At 39.5% G+C, this 22881-nt stretch overlaps 1 protein-coding gene across 1 annotated transcript in view; it reads left to right on the top strand.

Annotated features, from left to right (window-relative positions):
• Positions 1 to 1416: 1416 nt before the first annotated feature.
• ALKAL1 (ALK and LTK ligand 1) overlaps positions 1417 to 22881 on the top strand; it is a 35152-nt gene continuing 13687 nt past the window's right edge. Inside the window, exons 1-2 of the mRNA XM_079301887.1 lie at positions 1417 to 1505; positions 2255 to 2571. Of these exons, the coding sequence (XP_079158013.1) occupies positions 2265 to 2571 (307 nt within the window). The 5' untranslated portion in view covers positions 1417 to 1505; positions 2255 to 2264. The remainder of the gene's footprint in view (positions 1506 to 2254; positions 2572 to 22881) is intronic.

The raw sequence follows: 22881 nt of genomic DNA, 5'->3' as shown, positions 1-22881 counted from the left end.
AAGTTGGGATTTATTTTGCAGCTGGTTAATTAATATACTGCATTACTTCTCAGATGATTACTGCTCCCCTTTCCCTCTTCACTGAATTAACCATCAGCTGACAAAGGTAAACTCCTTATATGCCCTCTATAAAGATGTAAAAACAGGAAATCACCTAGCAAAAAAGAGAATGGCACCCTGCTTCAGTTATCCTGGGAATCCACCAGTCAGACCAGTGTAGCTCGAGCAGTACACTGACCTCTAAAAGTTTTTGAATGATAATACTCTTTGCAAGTCTTTATTAGTTAAACGTGGTTTGATCTCCCATCACACCCCCAAAGGTGAGTGAAGATAGCCCAAGCAGAGGAAGATGTGGGGAAGGAGTTGGTTCCCATCACCTCACAGTCCCTGTGAGATGCAGCCCGGAGTGTCTACTCCCTGAGACAACCAGGGAAGGGCATGAATGAAGGGGTTTGGGGAAAGAGACAAAGTTTCTAAGGAAATATTGTGTGCCAGACAGGTTCAGAATAGTTAAAATCTCTTTCAAATCTAAATTCCCCATTTTCACATCTTAAAGCATATCTCAAATCTTTTTCTTTTTGTCCCACTCATATTAGGTAAATATACGTGGTAACTTATGACAAAGAGTTATGCTTGCAAAATACCAACATAAAATATTATTTGGTATAATTTTAAAAATGTGTATTGCTTTTCAATCTATCAAGCCTAGCTGCAAACAACTGCACTCTGAAAGTTGAGTTTTTATTCACTGATTTTTGGCTGATTTACTTAGGGCTTTAGGAAGCAAGTTTTTTAACCTGTGGGTTTAATGGTTTAGTTAGGTCACTACCTTTTCTATGAGCTTTTCATTAAGTTTCATTTAAAAAATGAAAACAGCTGTTTTGAAAAAGCAAACTTTTACAAGGTTCATAGTCTGTGAATTCACCTGCCAAAGACAGACTTTCCTTGCCATCGAAACAGAGCCGAATTTACACACTCTTCAGACTTTGCTCACTGCTTCTTGGTTCAATAAAAAAGGGAGGAATTAAATAGTTTCCTTGTTGTACTCCCAAGGGAATCCCGCTAAGTTAAAGCACATTTTAATCTCTTGAGCCGGCAGCTTTATTAGTAAGCGTTTCCCGATCTTCAGGGAAATCTAATTTCGCAAATAGATCAGAGTCACTTCAAACGCAGCTTTCAGTTGCCATCCACCGGGGGACAAACGGGGAGGAGGAAGTTTGTCAGAAAAGACCCTCTCTGAGCCCAAGAGTGATTACCAGAGGTGTCTCCATCGACTGCCACCCACCTAAAGTCGATAGTACTCAAATGAGTACGCCGGTGTGGACTATATAAGAGAAGCGCATGGCCCTGAAGGGCGCATCCCCCATCTCCGGGCGCAGCACCGAGCGCCCCACTCCGCGCCCGGCGGAGCCTCGGCGGGGACAAGGGCTCTCCGGCGGCGGCGCAGCCCCTCGCTGCCCAGCCCGGACCACCCAGCACCCAGCCGGACTCTCCTCTGCCTGAAGGTAAGCGGCCGCCCGCCGGCGCTCCGGAGCGCATCGTGAGCGGGACGAGCGGGTCGCTGCCCGGTTACTGCCCGGGTTTCATGGCGGGGAGGGAGGGAGAGCCCGGCACCGTCGGGGAAAGCCGGCTCCGTTGAGGCTCCGATTAACTCCTTCGCCCAAGAGGATTTGCAAGGCAGGCCAACTAGAAAACCGTTTGTAAATAACAGAATTTTCCTCCCTCCCTCTTAATCCTACCCTTTTCTATAATTAGAATAGCTTACTTAGGGCATTAAGTGCTGCTCTCGAAACCCCAGCCTCCGGTAATTGTTTTCGCCCTTTACACCCAGATTTGCGGCACTTCCACTGTAACTCTTCTCTCCCTGAACTCCATCCTTTTGCCGTCCGTGCTTGCTCCCCGAAGCCCCGCTGTGGCACTGGACAAGGCTGGCCCATCGCGGGGGCTCGCCCGGCAAAACCAGGAGGCGCCCGGGGCGCGGGGACTCCAGGGGCAAAGGGAGCCGAGCAAATCCCTGCGAAACCCCGGACCGCGAATATGTGCGGCGCGGTCAAAACCCTTCCCCTAATCCGCGTCCATTAAACGCAGCCGGCTCGGGGCGCAGCGGGGGCGCCCGTCGGGTCCCCGCTCCGCCGCCGCTCCGGGACGTGCGGGAGCGGCGGGCGGGGGTGCCCCGGGCGCGGCATGGGGGGCGGGCGGCTGGGGTGCGGGCCGGGCCCGGCGCTGACCGCCTTCGCTCTCTGCCTCCTCCCAGCGCCGCAGAGATGCGAGGGGCGAAGAAGCGCCAGGCGCTGCCCGCCATCGTGCTCCTGCTGCTGGCCTCGGCCCCGCCGCCGCCGGGCGCCGAGGGCAGGGACGTGCCCGCCGCGGGAGCCGAGCGGGGGGCGCTCCTCGACATCCTCCTGCAAGCCCTGGGCGACGACGGCCGCCCGCTGCCGCCCCGCCCGCCGCGCAGGGAGCGGGTGATCTCCCGGCGCTTCAGCGGCGGCAGTGCCCCTCCGGCGGAGCCCCGCGCCGCCGCCGCCGCCGCCCCGCCGCCCCCGCGGCTCTTCGCCGCCGCCCGGCACGGAGGTAAGAGGCGCCGCGCTGCCCCGGGGCTCGGGCTGCAGCCGCTCCGGGTCCCGTCCCTGCCGCCAGCCCCGCGACCGAGCCCGACGGCTCCTCTGCCGCGCATCCCGCCGCGGGAGGGAGCGGAGAGCGGGTCGGGGGATGCCCTCCCATCGGGGCTCTGCCCCCGCTGAGTTGGAGCCCCGCTGAGGCTCCAACAGCCCAGCGCCGCTCCCCGGCTGGAGCTGCCGGGGTATCCGGGACGGAAGGGAGGAGAGGGTCACTGGGGCTCCGGCACCCTGAGGCCAGCACTAATGTACAGCCCCGCAGAGCAAGCCTTCCGACTTCCCTATGCTCTGAGCTGGGGGAGCCCCATTTCTCCCCAGTCTTAGGACTGATGCTCTGATCTGCACAAAGAGGATAAATGGCCAATCTGAGAGACAGCTCTCTGGACCTACTTTAAACTTCCTCTTCAACTTTGCTGGTTCCCATGTGATGCACTTTAGCTTTTCAGGGCAGGTGCGGAAGATCCAGACGGAGCTGGGCACGGGTCTCGTTTCGCCTTTCGGAGGATGCTCAGACTGGGGCAGGGAGCCGTCTGCAGCACTGGCGCGGGCCAGGCGTGGCAGTGGCAGCAGGGACAGTTCAGGGTCAAGCACAGCTGCCTGATGATAGTCACACTGTCCTTGTCCAGGAGGCTGGCACTGCCAGGCTTGATGCAGAACTGTGCAAAAAACATTTCCTCCTGGAGTGGAGCTGCCTGAGGGGTTTTTGTGGGTTAGGATGATGCAGTTCTGCAAAAAGGGAAAAATCTAGTGACTGTCCCTGGCTGTAGCCCACTAATATTTTTCTCTTGTTGCCTGCCACAGACCTTGCTGGAGATAAACCAGACTGAGGAAGCCCAAGGAAGAGCAGTTTCTCAGGGATTTGTGTCCCTGGAGAGCGCCCTTGTGGCTGGTGGCTGGTAATGGGTGAAGCTGAGATGCAACCCTTCTCATGTCTTACTGGTAGACTTACTCTTTTCTATTCACTAGTCTGTTTTAAATTAAAATAAACCCCATTCTGGAAAATCTTGAAGTTGAGCATCAAATTCAGAAGTTAACTGATTGGTAGGGTGGTACTTGAGCAGGAGATTGCTGCACATTCGAAGGAAACCAGGCTAAAATTTATCAATGAAAAGTAATCAGTGCTCTGGCCTTGAAAGCTTCTCAGTCTGATCTGCTCTAGGTATTGAACTGTACATGTGTAAGGGGTTGTATTGTCCCAGTGAGCTTCCAGATATTCTTGCTTTTCCAGACTGTTAAGTCTCTGGTAGTTATGGAAAACCAGCCCAAACCAGATTGCCATGGATTTGTGTACTGACTGGAGAAGATGCTGCATGTTATCAGCATGACCAGTCATAACCGTTCATTTACTGTGGCTTGAATTCTTTTTATGCTATGGCCCAATAAAAAAGTAAAATGATCTTTTCAAGGCAGATAAAATGAAGGCTTACATTCTTCTTTTCAAGAGAATGAAATATAGAGTAGCATAAACCTGGGTATTAGTCTCACGTTTATACTTTGCAATCATTTGTGCAATAATTACAATTATCTGGTGATTTGAATTAAAATTCTGTTTTGGACAACAAAACAGAGATGTTTGCTCTTAAATAAATAATTCTATTTAACTATAGAAAGCATAAATATTTCATAATATTTATGTAACTTCGAAGGGGAATTTTCTTAAATCCATCAGTATTATACACACTAAGATTGTGTTTTCTGTTAGTTATTACTTTTAGTAACTATGTTGTACACAAAAGGAACAGGTGAACATCCTTGGAGAAATTCTCCAGTCATCCCTGCATAGGTACAGTGAGTGTCCTCAGGGCAGCAACAAAGGTAGCTGTCTATCCAGCCTAGAAAGAGTAGATTTACAATTTAAATCATAGTAAAATTTTTATATTCATCTCATTTTTTGTTACCAATATCAAAGATACAAATTAGTACCTGTCATGAAGGTATGTACTTGGTTTTTTTTGGGGATAGAGGACTGTGACAAGACTTTTCTTACAAGTAATTAACTTTTTTTAATGACTCCTGTCACCAACACATTAATGTCAGCTTTTTACTCCAGCTGGTATTACCTGATCATCAGCTGAGCACAACGGCTTATCTTCCCCTCAGAAAAGAAAGTTGTTGCATTCAGCTGAGCATTTGAGACTGCAGTTATGTATTTTGATTGTCTGTAGCTGCTGAAAATCAAACCCAATTGTCTGATTTAAAAGACAATTGAGTAGCTAATTAGTTCTTTTGTTTGAAATAAAAAGCATCCGGAATAGCGCTGTATACAGAACAGAGAATGCAAGACAAAGAATTTCTGTGTGTTTTCTCTTTTCCTATTTTTCTTTTCTGAGGATGCTACTCTTTATTATCAATTACTTGAATAGCAGGACTGAAATGTGCTTCCTGTCTTGTTCTCTCATTCCCTCACTCTCAGGACTCTCTCCAGCTTTAGCCACTCACTGACCTGCACCTCCACACTCACCTTTCTGCTATTTCATTTAGGGGCTTGGTTAACTATTTGTGTAGTGAGAAAGCTGACCTGGAGTACCACTGGGTGAATTCTAGGGGCAGCACAGGGCAAGTGGCTACAGCACATGTCTGGGGATGAGTTTTGAGAAGAGGATAGGACCTCCTCCTTAGGTTGGTGGGGTTCTGTTCATTTAGCTCAGGCTGTGATGAAAAAGCACAGCACCCATAGAGTGTCTTTGGTGAGTGAGGAAAAAGAAGAGCAAAATACTTACCTGTATAGATACTTAAAGAGGATATGAAAGCAAGAGTGGTTTTGTTCTGTGACACCCCACCTGGATGTGGCTTGCAGGTGGTTCACAGACAGGTCCTGGGCAGAGCTGTGCCATGGGGATGAGCAGAGCTCTACTTCACATGTTTTTGTCACAAAGCAAAGGGGCATGCCTGGAATAGAGTGGACACTCAAACCTGCCCAGCTCTGTGTGACAGTGAGATGCTGTGACCTGCCTAGAAAGGAATATTTAGGTCTTTCTTGCCCCTCAATGACCAGGGGAATTCCACATATTCCATGTCATGTGCTTCTTAACCATTAGAAAATTTGTGTCACGGTTCTTGTATGACCCAGGGCACTCACATATGCAATAGAAATACCAGTTTCACCATCACTTTAGGTGTCTTAACTTCTTATCTTTTTTATCCCTACATGTTCACAAGTCTTATCCCACACAGATCTGTCCCTGTTTTTCTTGGTGATCTGATTAATGATAGTGAGCACTTTAAACAGTACCTTTAGAAGAAATTCCAACAAACCAAAAAGCACTCTTCATATTTTCTAGGATTCCTGGTAGGATGTTGCTAAAAATACAAGTTGTTCCTTTGAGTTATTATATCCAGTGAGATTAAAATTTCTGTCATAACATCCTTTACTTGCCTGATTTCCATGAAGTTTCTATACTTGAGTGTGATTTCTTTTTTTCACTAAGAAGCAAATGAAAGCTCTTCAATGGATAATCTTTTTTATAACTATCCCCTGCTTCTGATGCATAACTGTGGTCAGCTTTTTTTATGAAGAAGACATGCACTTTCACAAAGAGAAGATTCAGCTTCAGGTTATTTTTGGATGTCACGTCAGGGGAACTAGAATAGTTTGTCATTCTTCTTAGATTTTCTTTGTTAAAGTTATTCACTTTCCTCAAAACCAGAATAGCTTCCATGTAATTAGATTTAAAGAAATCTTGAGAAGTAAAAAACTTGCTTTGACTATTCTTCCCTCACATATTGCCCTCCATGGTGGAGAAAGGAGCTATCGAAACTTACAAGCTTTAGGGGGCTGAAATTTCCCTTTTGTCCTGGGAGACCAACAAGACATTTTAAAACATTTTGAATAGTCATTTTTCAAGCATGAAGGAATGAAGATAAATATTGCTCTGAGTTTATGAGTACGTTCAAATTAGCCTTCTGAGCATATCTACTTCAGATTTAGAATAACATATCAGAGAAGAGAATTTGGCCCTCAAAATATTTAAACTTTGAGGTTGCACTTACGAGTTCAATTTTATGCCAAAATTTCTTACACATCGGCAGCAGAAAACTGTAAGTTGTCCTATGACATAGTGTCAATTTAACCATTATTCATCATGAATTAGATTTGAAAGATATCTTTGAGGTTTATTTTAGTTTATGGGTATTGTATTCTATGTAAGGCATAAGAAAAGTTTTGTTCTTTTTCCTCACTTAAAGACATCTCCTGTAAGTATAGTGATAATTATAGCTAGAAGTTCCTAATTCTGCAAGATCTGCTGTGCCTAATACTAAACAACTTTAGTGAATGTAAGTACTGGAATAAAAAAGGAGACAATTGAGGAACGTAAACTTTGTCTCAAAGAAATTAAAATGTGTGATATGACATAACAGAGTTCTTTGTAACACTTAAGCCTCATCTGATTATTATTCTAGTTAATAAGATAGCTTTTTTTTGGTTTTTTTTTTTTTTTTTTTTTTTTTTTACTGTATTGTGCTAATAGGAATTGTTGGGAATTCAGGAGACTTAGACGAAGATGAGGGTTAATAAAATTACCTTCTCCAAAATCACATTTACCAAAACCACATTATCTTAGAAATTAGCAAAATAGTGGATGAAACTGGTTTAAAAGAAGAATAACTGCTATATTAAAAAATACAAAAAAGTTCTTCTGATTTATAGTAATCATTCCTGATTCTCTAACTGACATTTTTGAATCAATTATTTTTATAGGCAAGGTGGTAGGTAGGCTTTTCTGAAACAAAACCAGGAAAATATATTCTGCTTTGGGAAGATTAATATAATCCATATTCCAAATAGGTAAGGGGCTTGTTTTCCTTTTTTTTTTTTAATGAGGTTGTCATGATTTGGAAGTAAATTCTGAATTTGTATATTCCCAATCAAGTGGTTAAAAGAAAATATATTCTCATAAATTAACAAATGTAATGAATCATCAAATACTGTTCCTCTCAGCTGAACATCTATATGTCAGTGTCCTTGGGACAGGGAAACTGGCTTGGGTGCTGGGAGGAGTGAAGATTCCATGGGGCAATATGCTTCCAGGCCAGTGGTTCCGAGGCAGGATCAGAGGGGCTGGAGAACCTCACCACACCACAATGCAGAAATAAAAACCCAGAGGGTTCAGTGGAAAATAGCCAATATCTCTGCTTGTACCATGGCTAGGTGTCTGTTCCACCCAAAAATACAAGTGAGTAGGATAGATTTGAATCTCCTTTGGTGAAAGGAAGTCCCAAATGCTGCAGAGGTTGTATATTGCTCCAGTTCTGCACAGGGCTCGGGTCAATTATGGTTACGATGGCTTTGTGATCTGTCACACCACTGCTGCATTCCTTTCCCTGCCTGCTTGGGTTTTAGGTGCATTGTGCAATATGACTTTTAACAGCAATACTCTGTGTTTGGCAAACATAACTGCTAGACAGTAGAGCAGGGCCACTGAACAAAAGGCATCCAAAATCTAGGATAAGACACAAGCCTTCCAGTTCATGGTGGAGAATACCAAACCCATGGAGCAATCCTGAGAGCTGACGAGGGAGTGGGCAAAGATAAAACATACTTGTTGCATACATGGAGACCTAAAATATAGTGAAGTACCAGAGCAGCCCTTCAAACAAAATGGTCTCCAAAGGGCTTTGCTCTCACTCCTTTTAATCCCAATGAAGGTCACTCCATATCTGGGATGTTGTGTTGTCCTGGCACAAAAAGGGAGAGGCCTTGTTGAGCGGCAGTACCCTGAGCAGCAAACATTTCAGAGTGCACTATGCTGTCCCAGGAGCAAGAGAGAATCTCAGCATATGGAAAAGCTTTTCTGTTGAGCTATTGCTCTGATCAAAAAGAGGAGATCTTCTGGGTTTTGTTTTAATCATATTCCCTATTTTTATAAAACTTGTATTATCATGACGCAATTACTAATGTGTGCAACTCTGGCCCCAAAAATGGGAATGTCAGAATTTTCACTGTATTACACCAGGGTTGAGCCTGAAGTACACCAACTTCTCCAATATGGAGCAAAGTGAATAGCAAAGAAAACAGAACTTTTGTTTCAAGTAGACCTGCATGCATTACTACCTGTAATTCAGGAGTAGCATGAATTTTGTATTAATCTAGCTTGGCCCTGAGCCTGAGCAAACTGAAGAGCTGATATATTTTGTGTGTATTTTTCTTTACATTACGTACAATTTGATTTTTCTATCAAGAAAGAATGGCAGGTCTCTGTGTTTTTGTGGTTTGTTATTTCAGGTGTTAGTCTGCCAGGGAAAGCCTCTGAGAGGTGGGAGAATGGCAGTGGAAAGGTATAGGGCTTTGTTATACATTTATTGTTTGATAGATAGTCTCTAGCCTTGAAAATACACTGCTTCAAGTGTGGAGATGATGTTGCTTTTTAAATAAGCATGTATGCAGGGAGAAAGATATAAAAAGAAAATTGTACATTCATCCATACATCTAAGCACACAGACTCCTCTTTTAATTAATAAGGTTTGAGGGCAATTTGCATGAGAAGGATGTGATGTTTTAGATCTACTTGGGATTTCAGAGTTACCTATGTGACTTATAAAGGTTTATATTTTCCAAAGTGCTTTACACAGCAAAAACAATTGCAAAGTAGTTATCACTGTGGAAATCTATAAGCCAAAATTCCTAATCAATAAGATACCTGAGAAAGTGATCCATCTACAAAAAGAGCAACTGAAAGGCTGCAGAGAGAAAGGGGTGACTGGTTCCATGCCTAAAGTAAATGTAAGGCCTGTCTGCACTGGGATAATTTTGTTATTAAAGAAGATCTTTCCATATGACCTGAAAGTAATTTTTGGAAGGGGAACATATCTTCCTTATTTATACCAGTTTACAAGAAAACTAAAATTTTCAGAGGTTTATCTTTGCATTTCACAGAAGTAAGAACACCCAAAAATTGAAATGGAAACTTATTCTATGTTAATATTTTGTAAGACTTATTTTAAAACATACCCAATAAGTGCACTGTAATAGTCATGCTAATATCTTTTTTTCATTACATGCATTCAGCTGACATTGTACTGAAAAACAAAAAAGCTCAGTCACCTGCTTATGTTTGGTTCTGTGGTTGATGGTTAGGCTTTTCTATTCAATTTAAGGATGACTGCTTCATTTTGTCACTTGTGAATTAGAGATTACTACTTTTGTCTAAGTCCTACAGGCTATTTACTCCAGTTTTGTGAATTTTTAGTGTCGGCCAACTAGAAAAGAGTTGCTCTAGTGAGGGGCTTAATTGAATATTGATTACATACTGAGGGCACAATTCTTTAGGTTATAAACAAGATTTAACATATGGAGGATACAAGTATTTGATTGATTAGTGGTCATTTTGATACTATCCTACATTTTGTTTTGTCTGCTTGTGCAAAGAAAAAAATCATTCATGTGCAATGCTCCACTGATTTTACCAAACAGTGCTTAAAAATGTATTTCTTTAATATAGGCTTTAACATCAGTGAAAAATACTGTTTGGAGTTACAGATTGTGGCTACTTTTTGATCCTAATACTTTGTTTATAACACACAGTTAAAATGTATGTTGCCAAGGAAAAACCACTCATGGTAAAGGCACAATTTTGAATGCTAAGAATATTTAAACTTTTTTTTTTTTTGTAAGTTTCTTCTTGTTGTTTTTAAAAGTCTCTTAAGTTTTTCTTTCTAAATTGAAATAAATCGGTTCAATTGCATTTTAATGCATGTTGTCTTACTATATGATTTGAAATCTGTGTCTCTGGCTTAAAGAAAAACATTTAAAGTTACATCAGCAAAACAATTGTTGTCATGCTCCTTGCAGATTTTAGACAGCATCCTGAATGCCATAGCACAAATCTAATTAATGCTTTGCTACTCAAATTTTCTCCTTTTTAACTCAAGCCTGTAAAATAAAGTGAAAAGCAAAATAAAAACCCTACTGGAAAACAGTCAGACAATTTTTCTTCCTTCACCTGTGTTCTTTATGATGACTTTGAAATGAAGTGTTAGAAAATGCATTCTTGTCAGTATATGTGGCAGCAGTGGATGTATGCTCTGGATTAGTAAAACCCTTAAATCCCATTGGATTAAAATAAGTAAGGAGATAGCTGTGATTTTATTACTCTAATCATGAAAGAGTAATTACTTCTTTGTCAGTTAATGACATACCATGCCTAAGACATGAGAGATTTCTCTGCTGTCACAGAAGTTTCAATTTAGGAAATTTAGGAAAACGACTTTCAGAACTTGTCTTTTACACAGTAAACAAAGAGTTATGGCTGAGACATACTAGTAAGAGGATTTCTTGTGGCCTTCAGGGAAATATCCTGGGTCAGAAGGCAACCTAGAGCAGGCTAATTGCTTGCATTTGGTACTATGTACCTAAAGTTTGAATGGACCTCTTGGTCAGTAGCAAATTAGTAAAGCCCACCATTTGGGCTTCCCATTATTATATGATCAAATGCTATATTTGTGTATGAAGAGAACATATACAGATTTCCCCCTTTGCTCAGTACCAAGTCACTTTTCCAAATATCAGGCAACTTTCATTTTTTCAGAAAGAGACTACTACAAAGTAAATAATTTGGGTGGATAAGCCTGGCAAAGGTACAGCAAATTTACACTTAGATCTACTTCTCATGAGCAGGGTGGCTCTACATTACCTACATGATGGAGGCACTTCATGCCTGGATGTGTGATTGAGCTGCATGGGAATATGGAGGATCATTTATATAAGATGCAGTCAGGGCTTTCAAAATCCTTGAAACAAATCCAAATGATACATTTATACTGAAGTCCACTGTCCCAGAACTGAGCAGCACCAGAAAAGCCTTGCTTCTCCCTCTTTACTTTTGGCTGGGACAGCTGTTTCTTTCTTGTCAGAACAAGGAGTGAGAGAAGGAAGAAATCTGGAGATTAAATATTACAAATATGCTAAGTGTTATCTTAGAAAAAAAGAAAACCTCTCAAGTATTAAGGGTAGCACTTTCTCTGCAGTTACACTCTATCTCAGTATGCCAGAATATTATGAGAGTGACAGTGGTATTCAAAAGGCAGGGAAATATTAAAGTTATTCAGTCACAAAATATGGAAAGTGTTTTCTGCTTTTTTTATTTAAGGTTAGCTCTTTCTACTCAGCACCTTTTGGCCCACTGAAATGTATGTTTGCATGTGTATTACACCTGTTTATGGTCCTTAAAACCTCCAATATTAATATGTTTAAGTAGCTCACTATCTTTGATTCATTTACGTGTAACACTCACATAAAATATTTTGATCTTAGTTATACTTTATAAGCAGTCTCCTTATGTAACTATGATAGGGTAAAATGACCTTAGTCTGAGTATAAACCTGACATATGATCACTGGGAACATCTTTAAAATAGTAGTTTACAATAAAGTATCTATAATGGAGAAATAGTGTATTATGAATCCATTTGTGACAGTTCTGTATCTGTTCTAATTCAGAAAGAAATATAAACATTTCTAAAATAAGCACAGGAAAAGTACAGTTAAACATTACCATTTGCACAGCAATCAACCTGGAGCCTATTCATATTTAGAAAAAAGAGCAGGGTCTAATTAAGCCCTGGCAAACTCAGTTCTATTTCCTTTCACACCAATAGAGTTTGCCTATGTCTGTCAGTGCTGAGTTTGGCTTGTAATGCAGCTAAGCACATGTCATCAGTTTTCATTCAGTCAATTCAACTAGTTCATATACTGCCTTTGATGTATTGCAGCTGTTCTTGTGTTTAATTTATGCAAATATTCCAGAATCTACATTTATTAGCAGCCATGATAGCTAAAACAGAGTGCTTTGCATAGAGTCCTGCAGAATTGCACAAAGTGAATTTCCTCTTAATCCTTACAGAAATGTAGTCTCTGTATCTCATTCTAAGTGTGGTTTTGCCTTCAGTCAGGAGCCCTCCAATAACTTTCCAGGCCTAACTTGAAATCTCTGGATTCATCTGAAATATCATCTTAACTATCTAGATAATTGATTCCAACTAGCTGATAGATGAATTAATAAAAATTGTTTTCTGCTACAGAAAAAAAAATAATTATGAATAGGGAAAGATAGCTTCAGTAAATAATGCCTTGAATAGTTCGACCAGTCTTCCCTATGTGTTTCACTTTTTTCAGTGAATTACCCTTTTGTAAGTTTAATGAACAATTACTATTGTAACACATCTTTCCTCTTGGAAAGGGGAAAGTACATATTCATGGCTTAGTATTCAAAACAGCAAGGGTTTCATAATACCCTACATTTTCTCATTAAAATTGTTCAAGGGACATGCCATTCTATTTATAAAACTTCCTTTTAAAAAGAGGGATCTTTTGCTTAAACTCATACATCAGATCTGTGATAGTTTTGAGACTTTTTTCTTTGCTTTTCAAAATAATATGTATTTTAGTGTTTTACATTTTCACATCTCTGACAGAGAAGATAAACAGTGAAGTATGCACACATTATTTATCTGTACAGATGTGGTGTTGCTCCAGTCTCAATGCAAAGTATAGCTGTTAAATAACTTTTCATATTTCAAATGAAAACTTAACAGAATATGTTAACCTAGATCTTTAGCCTTTCTAGTTTAAACTGTTTTCTAAAGTGATCACTAATAATAATAGCAGAAAACTAAACATATACACTACAATTGGCTTGTTTCTTGATAGAATAGGCATTTTCTGATGGAAACAGGGATTTGCTGAGAGGGGAAAAAATAAATACATCCTTCTTAATGTTCTTTTGCCAAGCTAATATAAGGGTCTCCACAGGCAAGGATTAACTAATACAAATATGCTTTCTGAGCAGCTATTGAAGAATTACTAATAAACATAATTACAGCTGAGTTCAAGGTATCCAACCTTGTAAATACACCCTGGTATAATTTCATTACGCTTGGCTGAAGCCCTAGAAGAAGCCAATGCTTCAATCTCTTTGTTCAAGTCTTAATGATTTATTGGGAAGTGGCTGATTAAAAAGCATTGGATCAGGAGAGGCTGCTGCACTCTGAATGTTGCTCTCTTTGATGTTGTTTACCTCCCAAGTTGACTCATTTCCTTGGCCAACAGTCTCTGTGCATGAAGCTCTGAGCCTGCTTTTTTTTGACCATTATATTTGGAAGATAAATGTGGTAGGTAGCTGTTTGGTGAACATTGTAAGTGTTCATTGGAACTCACACCTTAGAATAGAATTCTAAGAAATGGGGCACAGCTATATGGTAGCTAAAGGGAATACAACCAAATAAGTGAGATGCCCAAGCAGACCTTTAGTTTCTTCTTAGAAACCACATTTTCCATGTTTAGTCCATTTTTTTTTGGTTTTTTGGTCTCTGAAATCAATGACTCTTCAGCTGTCCAAGGCAGAGTCTATGATGTGAAAGTATCTGCTTGTGACACTGAAGACATGTGTGACACAGGGAAAGAGCTGTGGCTACATTATGTACCAGCATATACTTGTGGAGAGCTACAGATTCTAGTTAATAAAAAATGAGCACAGGCATAAGGGATTTGGATGCAAGCGCATCTTGAGATTGGACTCAGATCCTTGACTAATTCCTTGACAGTCTGAACATATTCAAGAGTGTAGATGAAGTTTGAATAATTGGTGGACCCTTCACAAAGCCTTGGCATTATTCCATTACTTCCCTCAGCACCCATAGGAGGCAGTCTCTCTGTGAGTATCCAGCAGATCAGTTCCACACTGCATTGTTGGCTAGACTCAAATAAGTGCAGTGTTAAACTGCATCCTGATTTTTTTCACCTCCATTAAATAGTCTCACTTAAAGTTCTTCTCATTGCATGCATCCCCTACAATAATGTGGAAGGAGCTATAACTTTCCCCACTCAGGCAATTGTTGAAAAACCCTCTATTCAGATGATGTGGAATTTTTCAGTTGAACCTTTCTTCAGATTATTCTTTCACACAACCTCTCTTTTCTTAGAATGGAGATGTGGGTAAAGAAATTGGCATGCTTGGATTGAGGCTCTCTAGGGATGACCTTGCATTATAATTAAATTATTAAGCATGGCCTGCACAGACAGAAGTGACCCAGAGTACATGGGTTTAGAGCTGAGGTATCTCATTGGTAACACACCTTGGAAGGATCCTCTGTTGCATGTCTTCTGAAATACCCCAGAAGGAGCACCAGAGCAGACTGTGCTTTTGCTTCAGTTACAATAGCCTAAGGATTATTTCAAATTGACCATATAGGTTTAATTTGAAGAGGCAAGTATATAGACTAAGGATATTTGAAGCATAATAATGAGGAATGTAGCCCAGGAGGAGTGATTTTCTCATAAGACTATGGTAAAGATTCAGAGGGTGAAATAGAGGAGGAAATAACAAGAAAGCTGATTTTGCCAGACAGGTATAGACTTATTCATGCTAGTAGAATCTCCAGCTGGGAAAATCCATGGTTGTTATACCCTTTGTACCACCAGAACAGAAAAAAAGGGTTGGCTCAGAGAAGAGAATCTGGCTCAAAGAACTTAAAATAAATATCAGATGTCAGAGCTGTGACTTAATTGTTTAGCTAAGTAGATCATGTGAATTACACACAGATTGAGGACCTGGTTTTGCTCCTGTTGAAATCAAGGAGAACAGAATCAGGGCATACTCTCCTTCCAGCATTTTTCAGTCCTCAAAAATGTGTTATTTGAGAGAACACCAGCTCCTAGAATAATTGTACCAGCTGGGAATCCAGAGAGTTGCTTCTACACAACTGCTGTGTGATTTATTGCTGTAAACATAAGAGCATAGACCTAAGACTAAACAAAATCAATTTCCTTTGTTGCTATTGGTTTTTATTCCAAAATTTGACATTCAAACAATGGATTCTGTCACTAACCACAGCAGCTGGAACTCCCCATTCAGACAGTGGTTTTTGACAGTTGCCAGTTGCAATTGAGGTGTACACTTCTTTTCCTCCCTTTATTGTAGTCTTGCCTTACAGCACTTCCAATCTTGAAATTAGACCTGTTCCCCTGCTCAAAGACATTAACTTATAAGTATCTCCTCAAGAAATTGTAGTTTTAAAAGACATATAACTTCATCGAGATTTTTCGTTTCTTGCAATAAACATCTAAGAGATGTTTGCTACTTTTATGAATAAAAGGTTGTTACTTTTATGAATAAAAGGAGATTTTTTTTTTAAATCCACCGCTTTTAATCTGACACTAATGAATGCTACCTTTAGTATTCTTAAATTGTCTATTTACCCCCCCCACCCCAATTTAATAATGAAGGCTTTATAGGAGTGAGGAAACTATCCACAGAAGGACAGCAGCACCTGAAAACTTGAAAGAAAATTTTAGTTACAACTAAAATTAAATTACGTGGAGCTGGCTGGCAGTCTTACATTCAGGAAAAAGGGGATGGTTTGGGGAGAAGACTTCACATGTGCAATCGAAGTACATTTCCACGATCTGGCTAAGATCCTTGACATAGTACTAGTGACAAGGTGAAATACTGGTAAAAGTGTAACAGAAAAAAATGTTTGGAAACATCTACAGCCAATTTATAGACTGACATATATTTGTACAAATTCTGTCTGAATGATGAATGACTTGGTGCAGCATGTAACTGATATATCACAAAGGAACAGAGCATAGAGAAATTATTTAGTATCATATTTCTGGACATACTTGGAAGATGCTGTGGGAAATATTCTGATTTAGATAGGGTGGTTCTTACGTGCTCGTTTCTGCATTCATACTGCAGCTAGAGCTCAGCTTCTTCAAGTTCGTGATGATGAAAATACCATTACAGCAGTCTTTTAACCAGAACTGAACTGTGATTTCCTTTTTGTGAAATGAAAGTACAGTGTCTAGGCACTTAAAGAGCGATTATGTTTCCTTCACAAATGGTGAATTAATCAAAGAAAAATCAAAGTTTGAGGGGAAGAGGAGGAACATAATATTCCCAATGTTGAAAAACATGAATAGTTCCCAGCAAGAGAAACTATCTTCCCCATTCCCCGTCCATCTATCTTGACACTTCAGACATGATTAAATGTTTCTTCTGTAGCTTGAGTGATTTACCTCCCTTCCAGCTTCAGGTTATATCCTTCCCACAGTTCAGTGCCCAGTCTTGGAGGAGCCAACTCTAGGGATAATCTGTTGCCCTTAAGAGGATGTTGAACTGGAGGCTGGCAAGCCCTTCCAGGCCGTAAATAGTCACTGCTCTGCTGAGGTGGGAAGGCCTCCCTGGAATTACTGTTCATGCCGATAATTGTCTTCATAGCAGCGATTGCTACTATTCCTGTCACTCTCTGTTCCCACTCGCAGCTCGGCCGAGTGCAGACAAGGTGTGCAGGCCAAGCAGAACGCAAGGGAGGGGAGAAGGCAAAGGGCAATGGCTTGGCAAGAGTAGGGCAGGGACAGGAAACAGTGGGGGAAGTATCTGTATCTTCCTCCCCTGATTGTGAGTCAACCTTTTCTGCTTCTAAGGCTACTGAAGGGCCTTGGTGAAATGAAGTTGCCATCCATAGGTTCTGGAGGATTGACCTTGGTATGAGTGGTAAGGCATGTGTTTTATACCCATTGAAAGTGCTCCAAGTGATGGAAGATGAACACCAAATACTCCTATGCCAGTTTCTTCTATTTTGTGTGCTAACATCTGGATGAATTTTGCCATTCCCCACCCTTGCACTGTCACAGGTGCTTTTACTTTTGAGTGATATGGAGATGTGGATCAAGGAGAGTGGGAAACTGAGACTGCATGAACAGTTGTGGTATCTCAAAGGTGGTCTCTGGAGTTCAAGTCAGAAAGCTGGGAAAGGAAAGAACTCCTTTATTCTTTCCAATTAGCAGCACAATGAAATGAAAAAGGAAAGTCAAGTAAAATCAATATGCGTTTTCTTTGTTTACTCTTAATCTTATTTTGTGTAAGTTTTATTGCAAAATTGTTTTCATCTGAAACATAGGAAAACCTGGAGACAAAAGTTTGTCTCAGAGGACTTTGTGTCACTTCTCCTTCCTGCACTTGCATGCAAGAAGGCAGTTTTCCCACAGTCCATCCCACATTATGCTTGGGATGGACTGTGCTGGCAAGACTGCCATGATCCTAGCTGCAATATCACAGCATCCCTGACTGGGGCAATATGCTCTCATTATGTCCTGTGATGTTTAATGGAGAGATACAAGGATTACAAGACTGAAGGTCTTGCTTTCTCAAAAAAGGCTTCATTCATTTTCTGCCACAGATGAATGGAGAAAAAACTGCAGCGGTGAAGAAAATTTAGAATACAAATGAGCACAAATTTAGAATATAAATTTAGAATAGAAATGAGCACATAACGCCTTCTGAGACAGCAGCACAATTATGGCTTTGGTGCTTCAGAAAGAAAAACTTGAAAAAAATGGACTGCTTTAAAAGTTACCTGTCACATGATGTACACCAAAATTCATTTGCTTTTCTTGAAAACAGTGATGATTTGAAATATCCAAAAAGGGCCTGGGTAATGGGGAGTTTTTTTCATAAAAACTAGAGCTGAATCAATAGAATGTTACTTACAGATTTGCCAAAAATGTGGCAAGGAGATTGAGACATTTAATTTCTAATCCCATGTACTGCTTCGTATGTAGTAGCAAGTCAATTGAATTAGTTCAGAAAACAACTCCATTTAATGATTTGCAGTCAACAAAGAATTGGAGATTTAGGGGTAAAACTCTATAGCAAATAAATGCATTTCTTTTCAAGGTTTGAGAACATGCTTTGGTTCATGGTTTATGAGCTTGTATCATTTTTAGGTAAGATGTAGGATTTAATCAGAAGTGCTCCAGGAAGAGGTAATAATAGGGATTTCAAGAAAAATTATCCCTCTTAGGTGTTAACAGACCATGATCCAATAGGGATGATTAAACATTAAACATAACTGAGATAGTTATTTTGAATTAAAATTGATATTTCCCACTTAGAATAATTTGGCTTAAGCCTATTTGATTTATTGAATCCAGCCATTATTTTATATATATATATATAATATTATTATATTATTATCATATTATAGCTATGTGCTATTCCGGGAAGCACATTCAAGAATCTTGTTCATAACTTTTTCAAATAAATGGAATGTGCCAAGCTAATGTAAGACTTCTCTTCCCTGTTTATCAGTTATTAGAGATAAATAAATGCCCTTTTATTCTTGAAGAAAGGTCTTAGTCACATCTTTTATGTTACTATTTTATATTAGAATATGTACAAAATCTCCCATACTATAACAGTGTTTCTCAAGTTTACTGCCCCATTGCTCAAATAAATTATATAAACCAATCTGAAATTAAGTGTTTACATTTGTAATTTGTTTTCTTGGTATGCACCTGAAGGTCTCTGTAATAACAATAAAACTGAAAGCTACTTGAGTGAAAAATGCCTTCCATAATTCTATTGCAATTACATGAATGAAGTGTCAATGAGTGAGAGGGAGTATATGACCATCAGTGAGAGCAGAATTTGACTGGTCACTGTAAAAAGGCAGCACTTCAAATTAAAATTCGACACTATTTTAGAAATCCTAAAAGAAATAATGAATATTACATTCCAAGCAAAAGGTGAATAATGAGAAATTTGAAATACTTCAGATTTATTCATATCTGTACTGTGCAGGTGTCAATCCATCAAACAAATTTGATGAGGACATATAAACATAGATCTACAGACAAAACCCAAGCATGCAGAACTAGGAAAGCTGTATGCCTTTGCTCTTTGTATGTTTTTAATGGGCTTACTTTCACATTTTACTACCATTTGTAGGTGTCCTTATCTGTTCTGGGTTTTTTTGTCAGTTTTAGGAATCCCATTGTACAATAATTTGTGCATTTTTCCAAATGCCCTGTATTTGCAATACTGCAGTTTCAGTAGAACCAAATTGATTGCAATTATGCTCCTGAATGCCCTGTGGATATTAATCCCCCTGGTTTTAAGGGAGCAACTGATGCAGATAAGACTTACAAGGGTGAATAATAGAGATGGGACATATGTGAGTAGACATTCTGGGATAAGAGTGAATGGTTGACTACAGAGTGAAGAGAGGACAAAAATAGAAATTGTGACTAAATGCCAGACTGTGATTTTGAAAGCTAGTGCTTCCTTTTACACTCATTTTTAGCAGAGTTAATAGCAACACTAATTTTTTAGTGTAGTACCCTTTACAGTGGTGGCTGACATGGTAAACTTCATCAACCTTTATGAATGCAGACCCTGGTAGGCTTTCTCTTTGGGGTCAATCCATTGTACATCTAAACTGCCTGATGTTACAGCCCACTTCATTACTCAAATTTCTGGTGAATGTTCCAGAATAAAACCTCAACATTTGATATATACAAGACTAGATATTGTGTTCTTAACTGAACATGGGAGAATTTGATGATATATCAGTTAATCTGTATTTAAGAGGAGTATTATTTGCCATGTTCACATCAGAAAAATATTACTGGAATGAATACCAAGGCAAGTAAATGTTAAGTCACTGGTTTTAAGTATCCTTAGGAGCACTGTTTCCAGTCTGGACAAATGATTCAACATGGAAGCATTTATTAGATGTGGGAGCAGAATTAGTATTTTAGGACTTCACTAATGTCATACAATAACTTATCACAATGTGCCTTCCAATTTTTTTATAAATAAAGTTATAATGCCAAACAAAAATTTTATGGACAGCAAATAAGTTGGAAGAGATTAGAACAGTGTTTATGTCTACTCTTTGAGGGGATAAATTGACCAAGTCATTATTTATGAATTCTTAATTGCACTCTATGGGTAACTCTTAAGCTCTGGAGTATACTTTGTTCTGTGGGGGCTGAAAGGGCTCCTGTTAGACAGGGTAAAGGGAAGCCTGGTAAACTCTGCTCTCAGAGCAGGAAGGTATGCATGAGTACTTTCAGCATATTCTACATTCAGTAGATGGCAGTGGTATGCAGTGATATATTAATTCCTGATTTTCTCTTGAGCAGACACTCTTACCTCTGAATCCAAGCAGTATTGATATTCTAGTATCAGAAAATACTGAGACACTAGATAATTCTTCACTTGCTAGAGTAGAAAGTGATAGAAAATGAAAAAAAATTCCTAAGTTATTGTAATCTTCATTACACAGCCTTTGGAGGAATCTGGTGAGTTTTGAATTTCAAGTAGCAATATTACATCCAGAAAGGAATGTGTCTGTCTGGAGCATTGACTCATTTTCCATCTATGCTCAGTATGTACACACCAAAGCCTCAAAACAAAAGTATTCAGTAAGTGAGAACTGTGTGTGTTACTTAACAGGAGTAGCAACAGTGACTTCTCAGAGCACTGCCCACAGAAATAGACATTTTCCCTTCTCTAAAGGAATGAATTGCAGATCTAGTGGGTGAAAGCAGGTAATGTGAGCTGGTGTGGGGGTATATAAACAAACAAGTTACTAAGACAATTGGAAATTATCGTAAAACTTTTACCTGTGGAAAACTGTAAGAAAAAGAACAAAACAAAGCAAAACAGAAATGCAGTTTATGTAGTAGAAATTGCAGATGAGTAGTCTAAGAGAATTAAAATACATCATTTTAGTAGATATTTTCTCATATGGCAGTTATTTCTTACACAAATAATATAAAATGTTTAATGATTTATGGTTGATAATGAATTGCTCCTTGTTGCACAATGGTTGTTTTCATTCCCTAGTCTATGGGAGACTGAAATAGGAAAAGCATTAAATGTATTAGTCCGTGAACAAACTGTAATACAACCAAAAAACCATCCCAAGGATTTTGAGCACTCTTAAGGACCTCAGAATCAATTGGTGATCCCTTAGCAGGGAATAAAAATGTCACATATTTTCAACAAAGTGCATACTCTGTTTCCCTGCTGTTTGAGACACCATATGAGGAACCAGAGGAACATTTCAATCTATACTGATATGCCTATTGTGTACAGAAAAAAAAAGGGAAAGGAGGAAATTCAATTGGTTGGGGTACTGAGGAAAGAGGTACTGTCTACCTCTAGCAGTGATACCCAGGAAGAGCTCTGAGCACACACTTCATGATCCATTTATTTACTCCACATCACACTGAATTCTTATCAAATGAACATTAACAATTTTTTCTTCACTAGGATGCCTTATCTTTGCTCTTTCAACTGTGTTCTATTTTGAGCAAAACTCTTTTTTTTTTTTTTTTAATTTTTAAACTGATGCAGTTTAGAAACATCAGTTTCTAAAAGTTGTAGGAATAGTAATGTATGTAGATTAAATGCAGAGAAAGGATATTTTTGGACATTAAGTTTTTGAATATATTTTCTTTTTTGGGTTTTTTTTTTTTCAAGCACTGTATTTCTATGGTTTCATTTATATTTGGGACAATCATGCTAAAGATGTTTTCATCCTGGCATTGCAATGTCATTCTATTCACTCATCTTCCTAGCATATCACTTTATTTGATTATTATTATCTTATTCCCATTGAATTCCATCTCTGTTGCTTCAATTCCTCTGGTAACTTATAAATTTCTTTTGAAATTTGCATTTGAAATATTTTATTATCACTTTTATCACCAAACATTGTATCTTCTGTGCTAACTAAACCACCTTGACATGGTTGAAAGTATGCAAACCTCCTCCTAGCAGTATTTGCCTTATATTGTTACACTAGGGAAGAGTTGCCATCTTTAGGCAAGGTAAAGAATTTGTAGTAAAGAAAAGCTCCATCTAAATAAATTTGACTTTTTGTGTAAGTACTCAAGACAGTTTTGCTGACAGTGTTCCAATATTTTTTGGAGCATATTTCAACCCTTGCAAGATTTATTTGTGTACTATGAACCAATATAGCCCTTGTATAAGCTGAAACTTAGGAGAGCCTTACCCTTTAAAATGTCACATTTATTTAAAATTCCTAAAACATACTGTGTTGTAAGCAGTTTCATGACATAAAATGTTCTTTCTAAAAAACAAACCCACATGCCATTTTCATGCCAAAATGTTTTGGAAGCCTGCATCTGGGTTTATAAAAGAAGAATCAGCTGCATCTTACTGCTGACAGTTTTCTTCTGCCATTTCACAGATAGAAACAGGAAAATGCTCAGCTGTAGTGGGTTGACTCTGCTTGGATGACAGACACCCACCAATGCCACTCTATCATTCCCCTCTGCAACAGGAGAAAGAAAATGAGATCATGGGTTGAGATAAGGACCAGGAGAGCTCAGGCACCAAATATTATGGGCAAAACAGGCTGGAATTAGAGATCCTGAATTTACTACCTGCAGAATCAGAGAAGGATAATCAGAAGTAATATAAGGCCTTCAAAACACCTTCTCCCCCCCTACA

The sequence above is a fragment of the Erithacus rubecula genome (genome assembly GCF_903797595.1).
Source record: "Erithacus rubecula genome assembly, chromosome: 3".
Lineage (NCBI taxonomy): Eukaryota > Metazoa > Chordata > Aves > Passeriformes > Muscicapidae > Erithacus > Erithacus rubecula.
The sequence above is the reverse complement of the archived record's forward strand: the minus strand, read 5'-3'. Positions and strand labels throughout refer to the sequence as shown.